Below are 21,503 nucleotides of genomic sequence, written 5' to 3'. Positions count from 1 at the left end.
AATCTCCACCCTGTTTTCTATAGCAGCTGGACTAATTTACTTTCCCACCAGCAGTGTAAATGTGTTCTCTGTTCCCCACATCCACCCCAGCATCTACTGTGTTTTTTTTTGTTTTTGTTTTTGTTTTTTTTTATCATGGCCATTCTTGCAAGGGTGAGGTGGTATCACATTGTGGTTTTGATTTGCATTTCCCTGATTATTAGTGATGTTGAGTATTTTTCATATGTTTGTTGGCCATTTGTGTATCTTGAGAATTGTCTATTCATGTCCTTAGCCTACTTTTTGATGGGATTTTTTCTTACTGATTTGAGTTCATTGTAGATTCTGGATATTAGTCCTTTGTCAGACGTGTAGACTGTGAAGATTTTCTCCCACTCTGTAGGTTGTCTATTGACTCTGCTGACTGTTCCTTTTGCTGTGCAAAAGCTCTTTAGTTCAGTTAAGTCCCAGCTACTTATCTTTGTTTTCATTGCATTCACTTTTGGGTTCTTGGTCATGAAATCCTTGCCTAAGACAATGTCTTGAAGGGTTTTTCCAACATTATCCTCTAGAATTTTTAGAGTTTCAGGTCTTAGGTTTAAGTCTTCTTTTTATTTTTATTTTTTTAAACAGAGTTTTGCTCTTGTCGCCCAGGCTGTAGTGCAATGGCGTGATCTCGGCTCACTGCAACTTCCGCCTCCCAGGTTCAAGTGATTCTCCTGCCTCAGCCTCCCCAGTAGCTGGTATTACAGGCACCCATCACCACGCCCAGCTAATTTTCATATTTTTAGTAGAGACGGGGTTTTGCCATGTAGGCCAGGCTGATCTCGAACTCCTGATCTGCCCGCCTCAGCCTCCCACAGTACTGAGATTACAGGAGTGAGCCACCGCACCCGGCCAGGTTTAAGTCTTCAATCCACCTTGAGTTGATTTTTGTATAAGATGAGAGATGAGGATTCAGTTTCATTCTCCTACATGTGGCTAACCAATTGTTTCAGCACCATTTGTCAAAAAGGGTGTCCTTCCCCACTTTAGGTTTTTGTTTGCTTTGTCAAAGATCAGTTGGCTGTAGGTATTTGGGTTTGTTTCTGGGTTCTCTATTCTGTTTCATTGGTCTATGTGCCTATTTTTGTACCAGTACCATGCTGTTTTGGTGACTATGCCTTATAGTTTGAAATCAGGTAGTGTGATACCTCCAGATTTGTTCTTTTTGCTTAGTCTTGCTTTGGCCATGTGGGCTCTTTTTTATTCCATTTGAATTTTAGAATTGTTTAATTCTGTGAGGAATGACAATGGTATTGGGATTGCATTGAATTTTGTAGATTGCTTTTGGCAGTATGGTCATTTTCACAGTATTGATTCTACCCTTCCATAAGCATGGGCTGTGTTTCCATTTGTTCGTGTTGTCTATTTATTCCAGCAGTGTTTTGTAGTTTTCCTTGTAGAGGTCTTTTACCTCCTTGGTTAGGTATGTTCCCAAGTTGTGTTGTGTTGTTGTGTTGTGTTTTGTTTTGAAGCTGTTGTAAAAGGGGTTGAGTTCTTGATTTGATTCTCCACTTGGTTGCTGTTGGTGTATAGAAGAGCTATTAATTGGTGCACATGAATCTTGTATCCGGAAACTTGAATTCTTTTATCAGTTCTAGGAGCTTTCTGGAGGAGTCCTTAAAGCTTTCAAGGTAAAGGATTATATTGTCAGCCAACAGCGACAGTTTGACTTTCACTTTACTGACTTGGATGCTCTTTCTTTCTCTTGTCTGATTACTCTGGCTAGGACTTCCAGTATTATGTCGAAGAGCAGTGGTGAGGGTGGGCATCCTTGTCTTTGTTATGCACGTCCCTAAGTGAAGAGACATCCTGAACAGGCTAAGTGTGAGCAGCAGGACTGTTTATTCACTCAGGTACAAGCGGGCTGAGTCCAAAAAGAAAGTCAGCCAAGGGTGGTGGGATTGGAGCTAGTTTTATGGATTTAGGGGTAAGCACTGGAAAGTTACAGTTTGAGGCCGTTTATTGTGGGCAGGGGAAGAATGTCACAAGGAACATTGTCACAAGGTGGGGAGGGGTCACAAGGCACAATGTCACTAGGTTGATTGATCAGTTAGGGTACAGCATGTTGCAATGGTAGAATGTTCAAGGCTGGCTAATTGGCTAAGACAGGAGCTAGCTGTTTTTCTTCTTTTGTGGTTTTCCTGTTGTCCTAGACGTTCTGGCTCCAAGAGGCCTTCTGGATGTGTACGTGTGAGTCACAGAGGTCAGGATGGCTTGACCATGGTGCAGCCTGCTCAGAAGACCTCAGTCTCGTTCCAGTTCTCAGAGGGAATGTTTTCAACTTTTCCCCATTCAGTATTATGTTTCCTGTGAGTTTGTCATAGATAGCTTTTATTACATTAAGGTACGTCCCTTGTATGCCAACTTGGCTGAGAGTTTTCATCATGAAGGGATGCTGGATTTTGTCGAATGCTTTATCTGTATCTATTGAAATGATCATGTGATTTTTAATTCTGTTTATGTGGTGTATCACATTTATTGTACATGTTAAACCATCCCTGGTATGAAACCCACTTGATCATGGTGGATTATCTTTTTGATATGTTGTCAGATTCAGTTAGCTAGGATTTTATTAAGGATTTTAGCATCTATGTTCATCAAGGGTATCAGTTTGTAGTTTTCTTTTTTGGTTATGTCCTTTCCTGATGTTGGTATTAGGGTGATGCTGACTTCATAGAATGAATTAGGGAGGGTTCCTTCTTCCTCTATCCTGTGGAATAGTGTCAAAAGGATTGGTACCAATTCTGGTACCGATTCTTCTTTGAATGTCTGGTAGAATTCTGTGAATCTGTCTGTTCTTGGGACTTTTTTGTTGGTAATTTTTTTAATTACCATTTCAATCTCACTGCTTGTTATTGGTCTGTTCAGGATATCTAATTCTTCCTGATTTAAGCTAGGAGGATTGTATCTTTCTAGGAATTTATCCATCTCTTCTAGGTTTTCTAGTTTACGTGTATAAAGGTGTTCAAAGTAGCCTTGAATTATCTTTTGTATTTCAGTGGTGTCAGTTGTAATATCTCCTGTTCGCTTTCTCCGTGAGGTTATTTGGATTTTCTCTTGTCGTCTTGGTTAATCTTACCAATGGTGTTTGAATTGTATTTATCTTTTCAAAGAACCGGCTTTTTGTTTCATTTATCTTTTGTATTTTTTTGTGTCAGTTTCACTTAATTCTGCTCTGATCTTGGTTATTTCCTTTCTTCTGCTGGGTTTGGGTTTGGTTTGTTCTTGTTTCTCTACTTCCTTGAGATGTGACCTTCGAGTGTCAGTTTGTGCTTTTTCAGTCTTTGTGACGTAGGCGTTTAGGGCTATGAACTTGCCTGTTAGCACTGCCTTTGCCATATCCCAGAGGTTTCGATAGATTGTGTCATTGCTGTTCAGTTTGAAGAATTTTTAAATTTCCATATTGATTTCATTTTTGACTGAATGCTTATTCAGGAGCAGGTTATTTAATTTCCATGTATTTGTGTGGTTTTGAAGGTTCCTTTTGATTTCCAGTTTTATTCCACTGTGGTCTGAGAGAGTGCTTGATATAATTGCAATTTTCTTAAATTTATTGAAGCTCATTCCATGGCCTGTTATGGTCTATCTTGGAGAAAGTTCCATGCACTGTCGATTAGAAGGTGTGTTCTGCTGTGGTTGGATGAAATGTTCCGTATAGATCTGTTAAGTCCGTTTGTTCCGAAGTATAGTTTAAATCCATTGTTTCTTCGACTTTCTGCCTCATGACCTGTCTAGTGCTGTTAGTGGAGTATTGAAATCCCCCACTATTATTGTGTTGCTGTCTATCTCACTTTTTAGGTCTATTAGTAATTGTTTTATGGATTTAGGACCTCCAGTGTTGGGCGCATATATGTTTAGAATTGTGATATTTTCCTGTTGGACAGGCCTTTTAACCGTTATGTAACGTCCCTCTTTGTCTCCTTAACTGCTGTTGCTTTAAAGTTTGTTTCATCTGATCTAAGAATAGCTACCCCTGCTCGCTTTTGGTGTCCATTTGCATGAAATGCCTTTTTCTACCCCTTTACTTTGTTTATGTGAGTCTTGATGTGCTAGATGAGTCTCCTGAAGGCAGCAGATGGTTGGTGAGTTCTTTTTATTCTTCATTCTGTATCTTTTAAGTGGAGCATTTAGGCCGTTTACATTCAATGTTAGGATTGAGATGTGAGGTACTGTTGAAGTCATCGTTCTCTTTGTTGCCTGTGTACCTTGGGTTTTGGTTTTTGTTTTTTGTTTCTGCTTTTTAACTTGTATTTTTGTTTTATAGGTCCTGTGTGATTTATGCTTTAAAAGAGGTTCTGTTTTGATGTGTTTCCAGGATTTGTTTCAAGATTTAGAGCTCCTTTTAGTGGAGTCTTGGTAATGGCAAATTATCTCAGCATTTGTCTAAAAAAGACTGTATCTTTCCTTCATATAAGATGCTCAGTTTCGCTGGATACAGAATTCTTGGCTGATAATTGTTTTGTTTGAGGAGGCCGAAGGGAGGGCCCCAATCCCTTCTAGCTTACAGGGTTTCTGTCAAGAAATCTTCTGTTAATCTGATAGGGTTTCCTTCATAGGTTACCTGGTGCTTCTGTCTCACAGCTCTTTTTTTTTTTTTTTTTTTTGAGACAGAGTCTTGCTCTGTCGCCCAGGCTGGAGTGCAGTGGCGCGATCTCGGCTCACTGCAAGCTCCGCCTCCCGGGTTCACGCCATTCTCCTGCCTCAGCCTCCTGAGTAGCTGGGACTACAGGCACCCGCCACCGCGCCCGGTTAATTTTTTGTATTTTTAGTAGAGACGGGGTTTCACCGTGGTCTTGATCTCCTGACCTTGTGATCCGCCCACCTCGGCCTCCCAAAGTGCTGGGATTACAGGCGTGAGCCACTGCGCCCGGCCCTCACAGCTGTTAAGATTCATCTTAACTTCATCTTAACTTTAGATAACCTGATGACATCGTGCCTAGGTAAAGATCTTTCTGTGATTAATTTTCCGAGTGTTCTTTGTGCTCTTGTATTTGGATGTCTAGGTCTCTAGAAAGGCCAGGGAAGTTTTCCTCAATTATGCACCCAAATATGTTTTCCAGGCCTTTAGAATTCTTTCTGTTCTCAGGAATACCAATTATTCTTAGGTTTGCATTTAACATAATCCCAGACTTCTTGGAGGCTTTGTTCATATTTTCTTATTCTTTTTCTTTGTCTTTGTTGGATTAGGTTGATTCAAAGACCTTGGCTTCAAGTTCTGAATTTTTGTTGTTGTTGTTGAGACAGTCTCGCTCCATCACCCAGGCTGGAGTGCAGTGGTGTGATGTCGGCTCACTGCAACCTCTGCCTGCTGGGCTCAAGCGATTCTCCTGCCTCAGCCTCCCAAGTAGCTGGGACTATAGGTACGTGCCACCAGATCCAGCTAACTTGTTTTTTATTTTATTTATTTATTTTTTGAGATGGAGTTTTACTTTTGTTGCCCATGCTGGAGTGCAATGGTGTGATCTCGGCTCACTGCAACCTCCGCCTCCTGGGTTCAAGCAATTCTCCTGCCTCAGCCTCCCAAGTAGCTGGGATTACAGGCATGCACCACCATGCCTGCCTAATTTTTTGTATTTTTAGTAGAGACGGGGTTTCTCGATGTTGGTCAGGCTGGTCTCGAACTTCCAACCTGAGGTGATCCACCTGCCTCAGCCACCCAAAGTACTGTGATTACAGGCATGAGCCACCGCGCCCAGCCTGTATTTTTAGTAGAGACAGGGTTTCACCATGTTGGCCAGGATGGTCTCACTCTCTTGACCTGGTGATCCTCCCACTTTGGCCTCCCAAAGTGCTGCTGGGATTACAGGTGTGAGCCACCGTGCCCAGCCTGAATTTCTTTCTTCTACTTGTTCAATTCTATTGCTGAGACTTTCCAGAGCATTTTGCATTTCTAGAAATGTGTCCAGGCCGGGCGAGGTGGCTCATGCCTGTAATCCCAGCACTTTGGGAGGCCAAGGCGGGCAGATCACGAGGTCAGAGGATCAAGACCACGGTGAAACCCCGTCTCTACTAAAAATACAAAAAATTAGCCGGGTGCGGTGGCGGGCGCATATAGTCCCAGCTACTCGGGAGGCTGAGGCAGGAGAATGGCGTGAACCCGGGAGGTGGAGCCTGCAGTGAGCCGAGATCATGCCACTGCACTCTAGCCTGGGCGACAGAGCAAGACTCTGTCTCAAAAAAAAAAAAAAAAAAAAAATTTTGTCCAAAGTTTCCTGATTTTTTTATTGTTTTTTCTTTAAGCTATTTCCTTAAATATTTCTCCCTTCGCTTGTATCATATTTCGGATTTCCTTGCATTGGGCTTCACATTTCTCTAATTCCTCCCTGATTAGCTTAATAACTAACTTCTTGAATTCTTTTTCAGGAAAATCAAGGATGTCTTCTTGGTTTGGATCCATTGCTGGTGAACTAGTGTGATTTTTGGGGGGAGGTTAAACAGCCTTGTTTTGTCGTATTGCCAGAGTTGGTTTTCTGGTTCCTTCTCATTTGGGTAGGTTCTGTCAGAGGGAAGGTCTTAAACCTGGCCGGGCGCAGTGGCTCACGCCTGTAATCCTAGCACTTGGGGTAGGCCGAGGCAGGTGGATCACGAGGTCAGGCGTTCAAGACCATCCTGGTCAATATCGTAAAACCGCATCTCTACTAAAAATACAAAAACTAGCCGGGCGTGGTGGCGCATGCCTGTAATCCTAGCTACTCAGGAGGCTGAGACAGCAGAATCGCTTGTGCCCAGGAGGTGGAGGCTGCGGTGAACTGAGAGCTTGCCCCACTGCACTCCAGCCTGGGTGACAGAGCAAGACTCCTCAAAAAAAAAAAAAAAAAGAAAAAGAAAACAAATATGACCCCTCCTACACAGAAGCAGACTGGAGCTGGGAAGAGAGCAGCAGCTCACTTGAGGTCATGCGGGAGAATGAGTGTCCTGATCTTCTTTCCCGTGTGTGCGCCCACAGGCTGAATCGGTGCAACCTGGACACGGCTGGCTGTGGTTTTCTTGCACTTGCGCTGATGGGTAACGCGTGGCTGACGCACCTGAGCCTTAGCATGAACCCTGTGGAAGACAACGGCATGAAGCTTCTGTGTGAGGTCATGAGAGAACCATCTTGTCATCTCCAGGACCTGGAGTGAGTTTCCCATGGGTGTTGGGTCAACTCTATCATACGGGGGTCTGGAGTTCCTGAAAGGTCAAGAGATAGGAGCAGGGAGACTGGAACCAAAAACTGCTTTCAGGGTGAGCTCTGACACTCGTTTTTCTGACGGCACCCTAGGTAAGTTGAGGTGTGAACACCACAGTGAGCACGGGAAGGGCCAGTGGAGCCTCATGGGAGGAACCATGAGTTCTGAGTCACCCTTGGTCCCTAAACATTGTCGTTCCTCAGAGGAAGGTATCTTGCCCTAAGTTCATCTTCAGTTATTTATCTATATGGAGAAGGGAGAGTGCTTGTCTCTTAATCTGTTTCCCTCTGGGGCTCAAATGTCTTCACCCTTTGTGGAAATGTTTCTATTGAATAGGAATATCCTGTCATTAAACAGACTGTGGAAAAAGTAAAAGAGCTCAGTGAGCAAAAATCAATCTTCAGTCTCACAATGATGCAGTCATCCCTGTTAGTGGTTTGAATGTCTTCTGGGGTTCTTTCGTCCTAGATGCAAACGTGCATTTGATGGTTTACAAAGAAAGGATCGTAGTAGTCAGCACTTAATGCAACTTAATGCATTGTTTTTATTTATTTATTGACTCTTGCTCTGTTGCCTAGGCTGGAATGCAGTGGCATGATCTCAGCTCACTGCAACCTCCACATACGGGGTTCGAGCAATTCCCCTGCCTTGGCCCCCTGAGTAGCTGGGATGACAGGCGTGTGCTGCCACGTCCGGCTAATTTCTGTACTTTTAGTAGAGACGGAGTTTCACCATGTTGGCCAGGCTGGTCTCGAACTCCTGACCTCAGGCAATCCACCCGCTTTGGCCTCCCAAAGTGCTGGGATTACAGGTGTGAGCCACCGCACCCTGCCAAGCACTTAATGCATTCTTAACATGTGGCAGGCAGAGCACTAAATATTTTGTATATCTAACCTCATGTAGTCTCACCACCCCCCATCATATCCAGTGGAGAACTAGAACTCCCAAGAAACCAAAACTTTTGGCATTGGTCTCACATTGCGTCTAAGGATATGTCCCTTATAATAAATGAAGTACGGTGAGGTATTCCATTGAATGATATGTTCTTTAAAAATCTCTGGCTGGACGCAGTTGGCTCATGCCTGTAATCTCAGAACTTTGGTAGGCCAAGGTGGGTGGATCACAAGGTCAGGAGATCAAGACCATCCTGGCTAACACGGTGAAACTGTGTCTCTACTAAAAATACAAAAAATAAAAATAAAAGCCGGGCATGGTGGCGGTCACCTGTAGTCCAGCTACTCAGGAGGCTGAGGCAGGAGAATGGCGTGAACCTGGAACCCGGGAGGCGGAGCTTGCAGTGAGCCGAGATGGCACCACTGCACTCCAGCCTGGGCGACAGAGCCAGACTCTGTCTCAAAAAAAAAAAACAAAAAAAACAAAAACAAAAACAAAAAAATCTCCTAAACTTTAAAAGTCTCTTAAAGCTGGACACGTACCTTATATCTAGTGTTTCCATCATGAGCATAAATGATTTCATTCTAAACCTTCGTGTACTTGGTAGCATCTGCATTTTCATTACAAAGGTAGAATTAATGGTCCATGAGTGAGGTTTCATTTTGAGATCTCTCTCTTCCCAAGAATAAAAGGACAGACTTTGGTATGGATTCTAGTTCACAAACTTCTGAGTGCCCCCAAGTATTAATTCCACCATTTGTTTGAGTTGTTTCAAGTCCTACTTCTGCATGATGTAGAATCTTAATCTTAGTCAATTAGAGACATCTTTTTTTTAAGATGGCATTTAAGTGCTGGGAGGTTATCTGGATCTCTCCATCACTATCCATGCTGGCACCAAAGACTGGGTCACCCCTACCTGACCTTCAAGGGTTGGCCCTCACAACTGCGTCTGGTTTTCTTGTTTTGTTTTTTTGTTTCGTTTTTATTGTTTTCTTTGTGTTTGTGTTTTGTTTGGTTTTGGTGTGTTTTGTGTTTTGTTTTTGTTTTTTTGAGACAGTTTTGCTATTGTTGCCCAGGCTGGATGCAATGGCATAATCTCAGCTCCCTGCAGCCTCCGTCTCCCGGGTTCAAGCAATTCTCCTGCCTCAGCCTCCCAAGTAGCTTGGATTATAGGCACCTGTCACCATGCCCAACTAATTTTTTGTATTTTTAGTAGAGATGGGGTTTCACCATGTTGGCCAGGCTGGTCTCGAACTCCTGACCTCAGGTGATCCACCCACCTTGGCCTCCCAAAGTGCTGGGATCACAGGCATGAGCCACTGCACCTGGCTGCATCCCTCTTTATTCTTGACCCAATGGCTCCCGAAGATGGACCCTCCCAGCCCCAGTGCTATCATTCTACTCTTAGCCTCCCAAGCTAAAGATAGACTTGGAGGCCATTTCAGTCATTTCTCCTGTGATAAACCACTCAGATGTTATTTTGGGGGCCACCCACCCCATTTTCCCCATTTTCCCTAGGAATACAAGCACAAAGCTTCCCTTTCTGGATTCTAGACCTACCAGCATTTCAGTAACTTCCGTCCCCTTTTCTCTCCATCTCGGCTCTGTCAGAGGCTTTCCAATTTCTCCCCCTCCCCGCATTTCCCTCCTCCTCCCCCATGGAGAATCTTGACCTCATCTCCAAGTGGAAGCAAACTCTGATGTGCTCATTTCTTTTAAAGATACCTTCAGCCAGGCCGGATGTGGTAGTGGGCGCCTGTAATCCCAGCTACTCGGGAGGCTGAGGCAGGAGAATCGCTTGAACCCAGGAGGTGGAGGTTGCAGTGAGCTGAGATCGTGCCACTGCACTCCAGCCTGGGCAACAGAATGAGACTTTGTCTTGAAAAAGTAAAAAATAGGGTGGGCGAGGTGGCTCACACCCGTAATCCCAGCACTTTGGGAGGCCGAGGTGGGCGGCTCACCTGAGGTTGGAGTTTGAGACCAGCCTGACCAACATGGACAAACCCAGTCTCTACTAAAAATGCAAAATTTGCCAGGCATGGTGGCGCATGCCTGTAATCCCAGCTACTTGGGAGGCTGAGGCAGGGAGAATAGCTTGAACCCGGGAGGCGGAGGTTGCAGTGAGCCAAGATTATGCCATTGCCCTCCAGCCTGGGTGACAAGAGCAAAACTCCTTCTTCAAAAAAAAAAAAATAATTAATTAAAAAAATAAAGATACCTTCAATCACACCAGACACTTCCCCACCCTCCGCTGTCGTCCCTCTCTCGAGCCAACGGATACCACATGGTCTAAGCCGTTCACAGGAGTGGACAGAACAGTGGCCTGTCAGGAAGGAGTAAAGGAAACTGCAGTCGATGCTGCTGAACCTTCTCCCGCTGCTTCACTTTCCTGGAGGGAAGCAGACCAGCTCTATTTCCCGCCTCTTGCAGGTTGGTAAAGTGTCATCTCACCGCCGCGTGCTGTGAGAGTCTGTCCTGTGTGATCTCAAGGAGCAGACACCTGAAGAGCCTGGACCTCACGGACAACGCCCTGGGTGACGGTGGGGTCACTGCGCTGTGCGAGGGACTGAAGCAAAAGAAGAGCGTTCTGACGAGACTCGGGTAACTTCCTGGGGTGCCTGTTTGCGGGCCGGGCTGGGAGGAGCGGGGGCCGGGAGGACCCCAGCGTGAGGTTGCTTGAACAAGGATGATGATCTGGTTTCCGTAAGTCCATCAAGTTAGATGGAGGGCAACCTTTGCAGCACCACAGATCTGGGTGTGAGTTCCAGCTCGGCTCCTACGGATGAGACGGAGGAAGTGGCAAATGCTTGGGAACAAGGTCTGGAGGTAGAAAATCCTCAGCTGCCCGTTGAATGACCCCTGTGTGCTAGTCCTGGTGCTAAGTGGCAGAAGTATGGAAGTGAAAAGACCTTGGTGTTGTAGTGTGAACAGTCTAGAGACAAAGACGGGCAGAAAGCAAGGGACGACCTGAGTGGTCCTCAAAACTTCTTTGAGCATCAGAACCACCCGGGAGCTTAAGACAGAGCTCCAGTATGGTGGACTGTGGTTCAGCCGTAAAATGGAAAGTGCTGAGGCCGGGCGCGGTGGCTCACGCCTGTAATCCCGGCACTTTGGGAGGCTGAGGCGGGTGGATCACTTGAGGTCAGGAGTTCAAGACCAGCTGGGCCAACATAGGGAAACCCTGTCTCTACTAAAAATACAAAAATTAGCCGGGTGTGGTGGTACATGCCTGTGATCCCAGCTACTCAGGAGGCTGAAGTAGGAGAATCGCTTGAACCCGGGAGATGGAGGTTGCAGTGAGCCAAGACCATGCCACTGCACTCCAGACTGGGTGACAGAGCCAGACTCCGTCTCAAAAAAAAAAAAGTCCTGCTACGTGCTACCACATGGATGAGCCTTGAAAACAAGCCAGCCACAAAAGGTCACGTGGTGTGTATAATTCCATCTGTATAAAATACCCAAAATAGTCAAATTCATACAGAAAGTAGAGAGGTTGCCAGGGCTAGAGGGAATGGGAAATAGGGGACAGCTAAATGGGTCTGGCGTTTCCTTCTGGGGTGATGGAAATAGTCTGGAAGCTAGTAGAGGTGGCTGCACCGCACTGTGAACTGCTCTAAAATGGAATGTTTGCTATCACGTGTGAGCACTGACCATCCACTAGTCTTGTATGTATGCTGCTTATAACTCTCCGTGGCACCGGGGTGGGGGGGTCACATTCCTATTGTGTTAAGAGGCTTTTATCTGGGCTCCCCCCCAACTGTTTTTTTTTTTTTTTTTTTTTTTTTTTTTTTTTTTTTTTTTTGCGACAGAGTCTCTGTCACCCAGGCCTGGAGTGCAGTGGCACGATCTGAGCTCACTGCAACCTCCACCTTCCAGGTTCAAGCCTCAGCCTCCTGAGTAGCTGGGGCTCCAGGCGCCCGCCACCACGCCCGGCTAATTTTTTTAATACATGTAGTAGAGACGAGGTTTCACCATGTTGGCAAGGCTGCTTTTAAACTTCTGACCTCAAGTGATCCGCCGGCCTCAGCCTCCCAAGTGCTGGGATGACAGGCGTGAGCCACCGCGTCTGGCCGGGACCCCTTTCCTTCTTGAAGTCATGCATTGTTCGAGTTCATCACGCTTTGATTCTCTGTCCCCTCAACTTCTTTCTGCGTGGTCATGCCCCTTCTTTAGTTCCCCTTCTATCTAGCTTTGTGTTTTATTTTTATGATTTTATTAAACTTTATCTTATTTCTTATTAAATCAGGGCTTTTTTATCTTACTATAATACCTTCATTTATCTTTTGGCTCCATGTTCTATTTTTCTTTTTCTGCATTTTTGTTGTTGTTGTTGTTGTTTTTTGAGACGGAGTCTCACTCTGTCGCCCAGGCTGGAGTGAGTGGCACAATCTCGGCTCACTGCAAGCTCCACCTCCCGGGTTCCCACCATTCTCCTGCCTCAGCCTCCCCAGTAGCTGGGACTACAGGCACCCGCCACCATGCCCGGCTAATTATTGTATTTTTAGGAGAGATGGGGTTTCACCGTGTTAGCCAGGATGGTCTCCATCTCCTGACCTCGTGATCCACCCGTCTCAGCCTCCCAAAGTGCTGGGATGTGATAACAGGCGTGAGCCACCGCGCCCGGCCTGTTTTTCTTTTAAATGTGGAGTCTCTCCCTTAGCCTTCTGTTCTTGGGTGTGTCCACCTACAAACACTCCAAGCTTCACTGAACCACATTCTCCACCCTCTCGGCACCTGCCGTTCGGTAGCTGAGAATCGCAGGATCAAAACAGGCCGTGGCGAGTTGCTGTCCTGTGCAATCAGGGGTCATGGATATAAACTTGTTTTCCCAGCATTAGTCATCTGGTCCACTCATTTTCCCCACTACCTGAGACAATTTCACAACAATTTCATTCCCTGGAGACATGTGCACCTACCTTGCTCTTCTGGATGCTTAACAAACGACCCCCACCCCTTCAAATATATAAAACCATTTACTTTGAAAGCCCTCAACGTTGTCTCAAGAAGCCAACTTTGATCTGCACCAGTACACACAGCCGGGCATGGTGGCGGGTACCTGTAGTCCCAGCAACTCGGGAGGCTGAGGCTTGAACCCAGAAGGTGGAAGGTGGAGGTTGCAGTGAGCTGAGATCGTGCCACTGCGCTCCAGCCTGGGTGACAGAGACTCTGTTGCGCAAAAAAATAAAAAGGGAGGTGTGTGCCTAGATTAAAGCCTCTTACTAACACAATAGGAATATGACCGCCTCCCCGGGTGCCACGGAGAGTTATAAGCAGCATCCATACAAGACTAGTGGATGGTCAATGTTCACATGTAGTAGCAAACATTCCATTCCAGAGCAGTTCACAGTGCGGTGCAGCCACCTCTACTAGCTTCCAGACTCTTTCCATCAACCCAGAAGGATACCCTGTACCCATTTAGCTGTGCCCCTTCTATTTCCCATTCCCTCTAGCCCTGGCAACCTCTCTACTTTCTGTATGAATTTGACTATTTTGGGTATTTTATACAAATGGAATTATATACCACGTGACCTTCTGTGGTTGGCTTCTTCGTTTTCAAGGCTCATCCATGTTGTGGCATATATCAGCACTTCCTTTTTTTTTTTTTTTTTTTTTTTTTTTGAGACAGAGTCTAGCTCTCATCCAGTCTGCAGTGCAGTAGCACGGTCTCGGCTCACTGCAACCTCCACCTCCCAGGTTCGAGTGATTCTCCTGCCTCGGCCTCCTGAGTAGCTGGGACTACAGGCGCCGCCATCATGCCTGGCTAATTTTTGTATTTTTAGTAGAGACAGGGTTACCCTATATCTTTATTTACCCACAATAAATAAAGCATGGCCATGCGTGGTGGCTCATGCCTGTCATCCCAGCACCGTGGGAGGCTAAGGGGGTTGGATCACCTGAAGTCAGGAGTTCGAGACCAGTGTGACCAACATGGCAAAACCCCATCTCTACTAAAAATACAAAAGTTAGCCAGGCTTGGTGGCAGGCACCCGTAATCCCAGCTACTCGGGAGGCTGAGGCAGGAGAATCGCTGGAACCCGGGAGGCAGAGGTTGCAATGAACTGAGATCATACCGCTGCACTCCAGCCTGGGCAACAGAGTGAGACTCCATTTCAAAAAAACAAAAGTATCCCTGCAGTAGTTAATTTGACCCATGTTAATCAAAGGTTAGTTTCTTCTACATTGGGAATCCCACAGTCATTTGTGTGCAGCACCTTTCACCATCACGGATATACCTCCCCCTTGCATCTATCCTCAGCCTCCCTACTGGATGTTTTGTCTTTATAAATGCTCAGATATTATTTTAAAGGCAAAATGAAAAACAATCTAATCTCACCATCTAGCCATAGGTGGCTAAAATAACTTGAGCTGCATCTCATTAACTTTTTACTCTATCATAAGAATTCTGGCCGGGTGCGGTGGCTCATGCCTGTAATCCCAGCACTTTGGGAGGCTGAGGCTGAGGCCGGTGGATCACTTGAGGTCAGGAGTTTGAGAATAGACTGGCCAATATGATGAAACCCCATCTCTACTAAAAATACAGGCGGGCTCTTGTAATCCAGCTACTCAGGAGGCTGAGTCAGGAGAATCGCTTGAACTGGGAAAGTGGAGGTTGCCGTGAGCTGAGATCGTGCCACTGCACCCCAGCCTGAGCAATAGAGCAAGACTCAGTCTCAAAAAAAAAAAAATCCAAAATGCACAATCTAGAATGATTAGGACATGTAAAACCTATATGGCTACCACCTAATTTAAACAATGATTAGTATTTTAGTATATCTGGTGAACTATTTCTTTTTTTTTTTTTTTTTTTGAGAAGGTGTCTTGCTCTGTCATCCAGGCTGGAGTGCAGTGGCATGATCTTGGCTCACTGCAAGCTCCGCCTCCCAGGTTCACGCCATTCTCCTGCCTCAGCCTCCCGAGTAGCTGGGACTACAGGCGCCTGCCACCTCACCCAGCTAATTTTTTGGTTTTTTTTTTTTTTTTTTTTTTTTTTGTATTTTTTTAGTAGAGACGGGGTTTCACTGTGTTAGCCAGGATGGTCTTGATCTCCTGACCTTGTGATCCGCCCATCTCGGCCTCCCAAAGTGCTGGGATTACAGACTTGAGCCACAGCGCCCAGCCTCTGGTGAACTATTTCACAGCAACTTAAGGATTTTGACATCCCGCCCCAAAATAACCAGCGTGCTCCCCTCAAAATAGGAGAACAGTCCTATATAATGCCGTTATTATATTTAATGAGGTCACTTGGCTTTCTATTGCTCTTAAGGTGAAATTCTAAACCCTTAGTATGACCTACGTGCCCAGCCTCTACTCTCACCACTGTCTGTGGCTCTGCTCGAGCCATCTAGTCATCTTTGTTTCTCAAATGTGTCCCCTTCTTTCCACAAGCACAGTGTAGAGGTGATTTTTTATATCCGTGCCTTTGTCAATGTCCTTCCTGCCATCTCACCTTTCTTGAGGTGCCGTGTTGCTTTCTCTGCAGGTCTGTGTTCCTTGTTACGTTCCCTCGCGACAGGCACGCTCAGCCTTTCTTTCATTGTCTTCCACATCTCTACTTTGAGTTACCTGCCATTTCTCAAACTGAGAACCAAGCACAGTTGCTTTACCTGGGAACTCATTAGAAATGCAAATATTTGACCTGGCATGGTGGCTCACACCTGTGATTCCAGCACTTTGGGAGGCCAAGGCAGGTGGATCATCTGAGGTCAGGAGTTCAAGACCAGCCTGGCCAACATGATGAAACCCCGTTTCTACTAAAAATACAAAAAAGTAGCCAGGCTTGGTGGCATGTGCCTGTAATCCCAGCTACTCGGGAGGCTGAGGCAGGGGAATCGCTTGAACCCCAGAGGTGGAGGTTGCAGGGAGTTGAGATTACACCACTGCACTCCAGCCTGGGCAACAAGAGCGAAACACCATCTCAAAAAAAAACAAACAAAAAAACAAATATTTGGGTCTTTCATCAGAACAACTAAACCAGAAACTGGGAGGCAGAGCCCACCACTTTTTTTTTTTCCCAAAGGAAAAGTATCAAGGTGAAATTCATATGGGTTGAACGAAGGATCCATCATTGATCTTTGGGGTTATTTCCTGGGTGTCCTGACCCTGCAGGTTGAAGGCATGTGGATTGACTTCGGATTGCTGTGAGGCACTCTCCTTGGCCCTTTCTTGCAACCGGCACCTGACCAGTCTAAACCTGGTACAGAATAACTTCAGTCCCGAAGGAATGATGAAGCTGTGTTCGGCCTTTGCCTGTCCCACATCTAACCTACAAATAATTGGGTAAGTCCCCAGCAATTGTCTTAAACACAGACCTGCTTCTGTTCCAGGCTTGTTAGCTGGTGGAGAAGCAGTTTAGGGGAAAAGTTGAGGTCATGGCTTGGCAGCCAGATTTTACTCTGTTGGTGAGTGACCACTACATTCTGAGTACCATGCTGGATGCTGGAGATACAGGAATACTGGAGATAGAGGCCAGGTGCCTAATATCATGGCTTACTTCTGAGTGTGTTGGAAAGGTACAGAAAGAACATTATAAATGTGTATGCTGAAAAACTAGAATTGCTGTATGATCCAGCAATCTTACTTCTGAGTATGTACCCAAAAGAATTAAAAGCAAGATCTCAGATTTCACACCCATGTTCATAGCAGCATAATTCACAATAACGGCCAAGAGGTGGAAGTAGCCCAGGCGTTCATGGATGAAAGGATAAATAGAATGTGATATATACCTACAATGGAATTGTACTCAGCCTTAAAAAGAAAATTCTGGCTGGGTGCGGTGGCTGGAGCCTGTAATCCCAGCACTTTGGGAGGCTGAGATGGGTGGATCCACGAGGTCAGGAGATCGAGACCATCCTGGATAACATGGTGAAATCCCATCTCTACTAAAAAATACAAAAAACTAGCCAGGCGTGGTGGCGGGCACCTGTAGTCCCAGCTACTCGGGAGGCTGAGGCAGGACAATGGTGTAAACCCAGGAGGCGGAGCTTGCAGTGAGCTGAGATCCAGCCACTGCACTCCAGCCCGGGCGACAGAGCGAGACTCTGTTTCAAAAAAAAAAGAAAGAAAATTCTGACACATGCCACATGCTACATGATGGAATCTTGACATGCCAAGTAGAATAAGCCAGTCCTAAAAAGACAAATACTGTAGGATTCTACCTCTATGAGGTATGTAGAAGAGTGAAATTCATAGAGACAGAATGGTGATTTCCAAAGGATTGGGGTGAGAGGTTGGGAGTTGTGCAACAGGTGCAGAGTTTGTTTTGCAAGATGAAGAATTCTGGCGATAGATGGTTGTGGTGATGGTTGCACAGCCATGTGAATGTACTTAACGCCACTGAACAATTCACCTAGCAGAAAATTTCAGTAGCTCACGTACAACATTTCAGCCTCCCCTCTCACTCCTTGTACAAGTCTGGAAGGCTGAGTTGATGGAATTCACAGAAGTTCTTCAGGACCATCTCTTAAGACTAGTAGTTTCTTTCATGAGAAAGTGGCAGTTCATTGATGTCTTCAGTGTTTAGTGGTAAAAAATGCATTTGTCATTTAGGACCTCATATTCATAGACAAACAGGAGTTCAGAGATATCCCTGAGCATGAAGGACACAGTTGTACTTGAAGGGAGTAAAATCTTGAGAAATACACAGCTGGTAGCATTGATAGCCCATTTGAGGTTGGTTGTGGTGTATTTATGTATTTTACTTCAAGTTTTTTGAGATGAAGTCTCACTCTGTTGCCCAGGCTGGAGTGTGGTGGTGTGATCTTAGCTCACTGCAACCTCCACCTCCTGGGTTCAAGCAATTCTCCTGCTTCAGCCTCCTGAATGGTGGAGATTATAGGTATGTGCCACCACACCCGGCTAATTTCTACATTTTTAGTAGAGATGGGTTTTCACCATGTTGGCCAGGCTGATCTCAAACTCCTGACCTCATATGATCCACCAGCCTCAGACTCCCAAAGTGCTGAATGACAGGCATGAGCCACCACGCCCGACCTCCTTGTGGTATATTTATAATCAATAGAAAATTTCTCAGTTGAGTAACTGTTTTCCCTGGTATGGCCCAGCCGATGGCAGTTGAGTTTATCCAGGGTTCAAATTCTAGCACATGGGTATAACCAGGAAGAAGTCAAAAGTGGCTGTGGTAGACCCTGGAATCATAGGAGGAAAGTGAAGACAGGGTGGGGAAGATGGATTGAGAAACATGGCTCAATGAATCTGGGAGTCTTGGTGTGGTCAGAACTGTTAGTGACAAAATGAGCTGAAAAGATGGAGTGCTATTGAAAGAATGTGTTTGTATCCTTGACTTACAAGGCATGATAGCAGTTGACAAGATCAGTGGTGACTGGGACTTAGTAGTTGAAGTAGGATAGAAGTCAGACCTAGATTTACTGATTGACCTGTTGTGGCTCTGTTTCCCTATCTGTGAAATGGGGGTGGTGCTATGTATCTATTTAAATATGTTTATTTTTCCTCTAGTAGACTGTAAGCTTGGTAAGGGGGGGAACTTTGCCTTGTCCATCCCTATATGGGAAGTTGTCATTTAATGTCATGGATACGTTCTTAGAAACTGTGACTTTAAGCAAAACGACATATAATGAAACCAATGTTTTCTCGTGGTTATGACAATGACTCTTAAGAAAATGACATTCTTTAAGAATCTGCTGTAGTAGTTTTGCTTAAAGTCACTGTTTCCAAGAACCTATCAATGACATTAAGGGAGAACTTTTACTGTACCTTCCCAAACCCTGTAAGAGGACCTGACACAGAGACTCTAAAGAAGGAATTCATGATGGACTGAAGGATCATGCCTGCATCTTAGGACTGTTGTGAGGAGCAGGTGCCTTTAAAAGCTCAGCATAGTATCTGACATGTCCAAGTTTCTTTACAGGCAGAGAATTACTTTTATTCTATAGGGAACATGCTACTGTTATCAAGCAAAAGTGGCTCACTGCCTGATGTGCTAGAGGCCAGTACTGTGACATTGGAGATTTGAGGGGGAATAAAAGCCCTATACTGCAGGTCAGCTCACATGGAGACAGGAGTCAAGCTCAAATCTGTCTCTCCATGCTGGCTTCAAGGCAGTATTTCTATTAGAAAAGGTTCAAGAAGTAGATTCTGAGATTAGTAGGTGATTAGAAGAAAAGGGGAGGTCTGGAAAGTCTTTGGGCATGTGTAATTATCTATTCATGCTACCTCATGGGTTGCATGTGCCAATTTAGGGAGAGTTAGTATAAAACCTGGTGAAAATTCAGGCTGTGACATCAGCAAGCTCATTCTCTGCAAACTCTAGCCTTGCCATACTTTTTCTAGCCGATTTCAGCCAGTTCTTTCATAAGTAGAGGTGGGGGAGTCTACATGTTTCAGCAAGCTGTTTCTTTTATTGTCTGCCATCCTGCAAACTCAAGAATTTCTGTTAGTCATTGGTTTCTTTAACTCTTTTAACTACTGTTCCTTAAGAGTACAAGAAAAGGTTTGAGATCCTTGATGAGGCTTCCAGGAATTTTGAGGAAGGGAGAAGAGTCGAAAGCAACGTCTCAGTAGCGAGTCCTCTCTCTGTCTCCCCAGGCTGTGGAAATGGCAGTACCCTGTGCAAATAAAGAAGCTGCTGGAGGAAGTGCAGCTGCTCAAGCCCCGAATCGTAATTGACGGTAGTTGGCATTCTTTTGATGAAGATGACCGGTACTGGTGGAAAAACTGAAGATACGGAAACCTGCCCCACTCACACCCATCTAATGGAGGAACTTTAAATGCTGTTTTCTCAGAGCAAGCCATGCCCCTGGGAGTTCCTTCTCAAAGATGGAGAATGATTTCTGATTCTCATGAAGCCCTCAATGGTAGTGATTCTTTGTTCAATATACCTTGGTTACTGGATTTGAAGGCTGGAGACCTTCAAGTCATAGGACTGAGTATCTGTGAAATGTCAGTCCTACCTCAAAGCATACAGAGGGAATGAAATAAACACAGAGCATTTGGAAAAGGTGTCAAGTAGTGGTTTTCTTAACTAGTGTGAGGATATGGTTTAGGAGTAGAGAGGTTAGGAGGACCTAGATCTTCAAAAGCAGCCCCTGAATTTGGGTACCACAACTAGTGGTGTTTTTTTGTTTTTTGTTTTGTTTTGTTTGAGACAATTTCGCTCTGTCACCCAGGCTGGAGTGCAGTGGGGTGATCTCCGCTCACTGCAAGCTCCACCTCCTGGGTTCACGCCACTCTCCTGCCTCAGCCTCCCGAGTAGCTGGGACTTACAGGCACCCGCCACCACACCCGGCTAATTTTTTTGTATTTTTAGTAGAATTGGGGTTTCACGGTGTTAGCCAGGATGGTCTCAATCTCCTGACCTTGTGATCCGCCCACCTCAGCCTCCCGAAGTGCTGGGATTACAGGTGTGAGCCACCGTGCTTGGCCAACTAATTACTGGTTTTTTAAAGCACATACCTGAATACCAAAGTATGGTTACTGTCACTCAATATCTGAACTATAAACATAAAGTCTAATTTGTTCCTTAGTGTAATGAAAACTTGGTCTACCACAGTCTCTCTGAGTAGAGCAGACTTCTGATCTTTGTAGGCAGGAATTTGGGGAGGGTACAGAATGAGGCTGAACCTTGAAGGTATAAGGTAGCCTGTGGTTACTCAGGTGAGGCTGATAGGTACAGGGGTGTTCATCAAAGTGCATCCCTTCATGACTGGCTGAATTTCAGATGCAAAGAGCAGCTGTTCGTTGGCTTGTAAAGAAGCATGTTCACTGAGGTAAGTTGTCTTGGATCCATTGAATGGATTTAAACCTGTCTAGGTAGTTACTTATTACTGTGGCTACAGAACCATCGGTCTATTCCTAGAAGAGTGGAAAACTCTTATATTCTTGCCAAAATGTACTTCTTATGATTTATTGTATTTATTTCTCTCATCCATGATGATGGTGATGAATGATGATATCTAACACAGCCCTTACTGTATACCATGCCCTGTCCTAAGCAGTATGAATTACTTATTTGGTCTTTACAACACCTTGGAGGTAAGGATAGTTCTTGCTTCCATCTTACAGATGAGGATATTGAGGTACAGAAAATAACAGTGCACAGCAAGGCCAGGTGCAGTGGCTCACACCTGTAATGCCAGCACTTTGGGAGGCGGAGGCAGGTGGAATACCTGCGGTCGGTGGTTTGAGACCAACCTGGCCAACACAGTGAAACCCCGTCTCTACCAAAAATACAAAAATTAGCCCAGTGTGGTGGCTCGTGCCTGTAATCTCACCTACTTGGGAGGCTGAGGCAGGAGAATTACCTGAACCCAGGAGGGTGGAGGTTGCAGTGCGCTGAGATCATGCCACTGCGCTCCAGCCTGAGTGACAGAGGTGAGATTCCATCTCAAAAAAAGAAAAAAAAAAGGATGCACAGCCAATAAGTAACAGAGCTGCCATTCA

At 45.3% G+C, this 21,503-nt stretch overlaps 1 protein-coding gene across 1 annotated transcript in view; it reads left to right on the top strand.

Moving 5' to 3' along the window:
* Positions 1–19,782, top strand: part of NLRP5 (NLR family pyrin domain containing 5) — a 52,756-nt gene extending 32,974 nt beyond the window's left edge. Inside the window, 4 exon segments of the mRNA XM_038006379.2 lie at positions 6,971–7,141; positions 10,518–10,688; positions 16,194–16,364; positions 19,650–19,782. Coding sequence (XP_037862307.2) covers positions 6,971–7,141; positions 10,518–10,688; positions 16,194–16,364; positions 19,650–19,782 — 646 coding nt within the window.
* The last annotated feature ends 1,721 nt before the right edge of the window (positions 19,783–21,503 follow it).

This window comes from Chlorocebus sabaeus, chromosome 6, assembly GCF_047675955.1.
Source record: "Chlorocebus sabaeus isolate Y175 chromosome 6, mChlSab1.0.hap1, whole genome shotgun sequence".
NCBI lineage: Eukaryota > Metazoa > Chordata > Mammalia > Primates > Cercopithecidae > Chlorocebus > Chlorocebus sabaeus.
The sequence above is the reverse complement of the archived record's forward strand: the minus strand, read 5'-3'. Positions and strand labels throughout refer to the sequence as shown.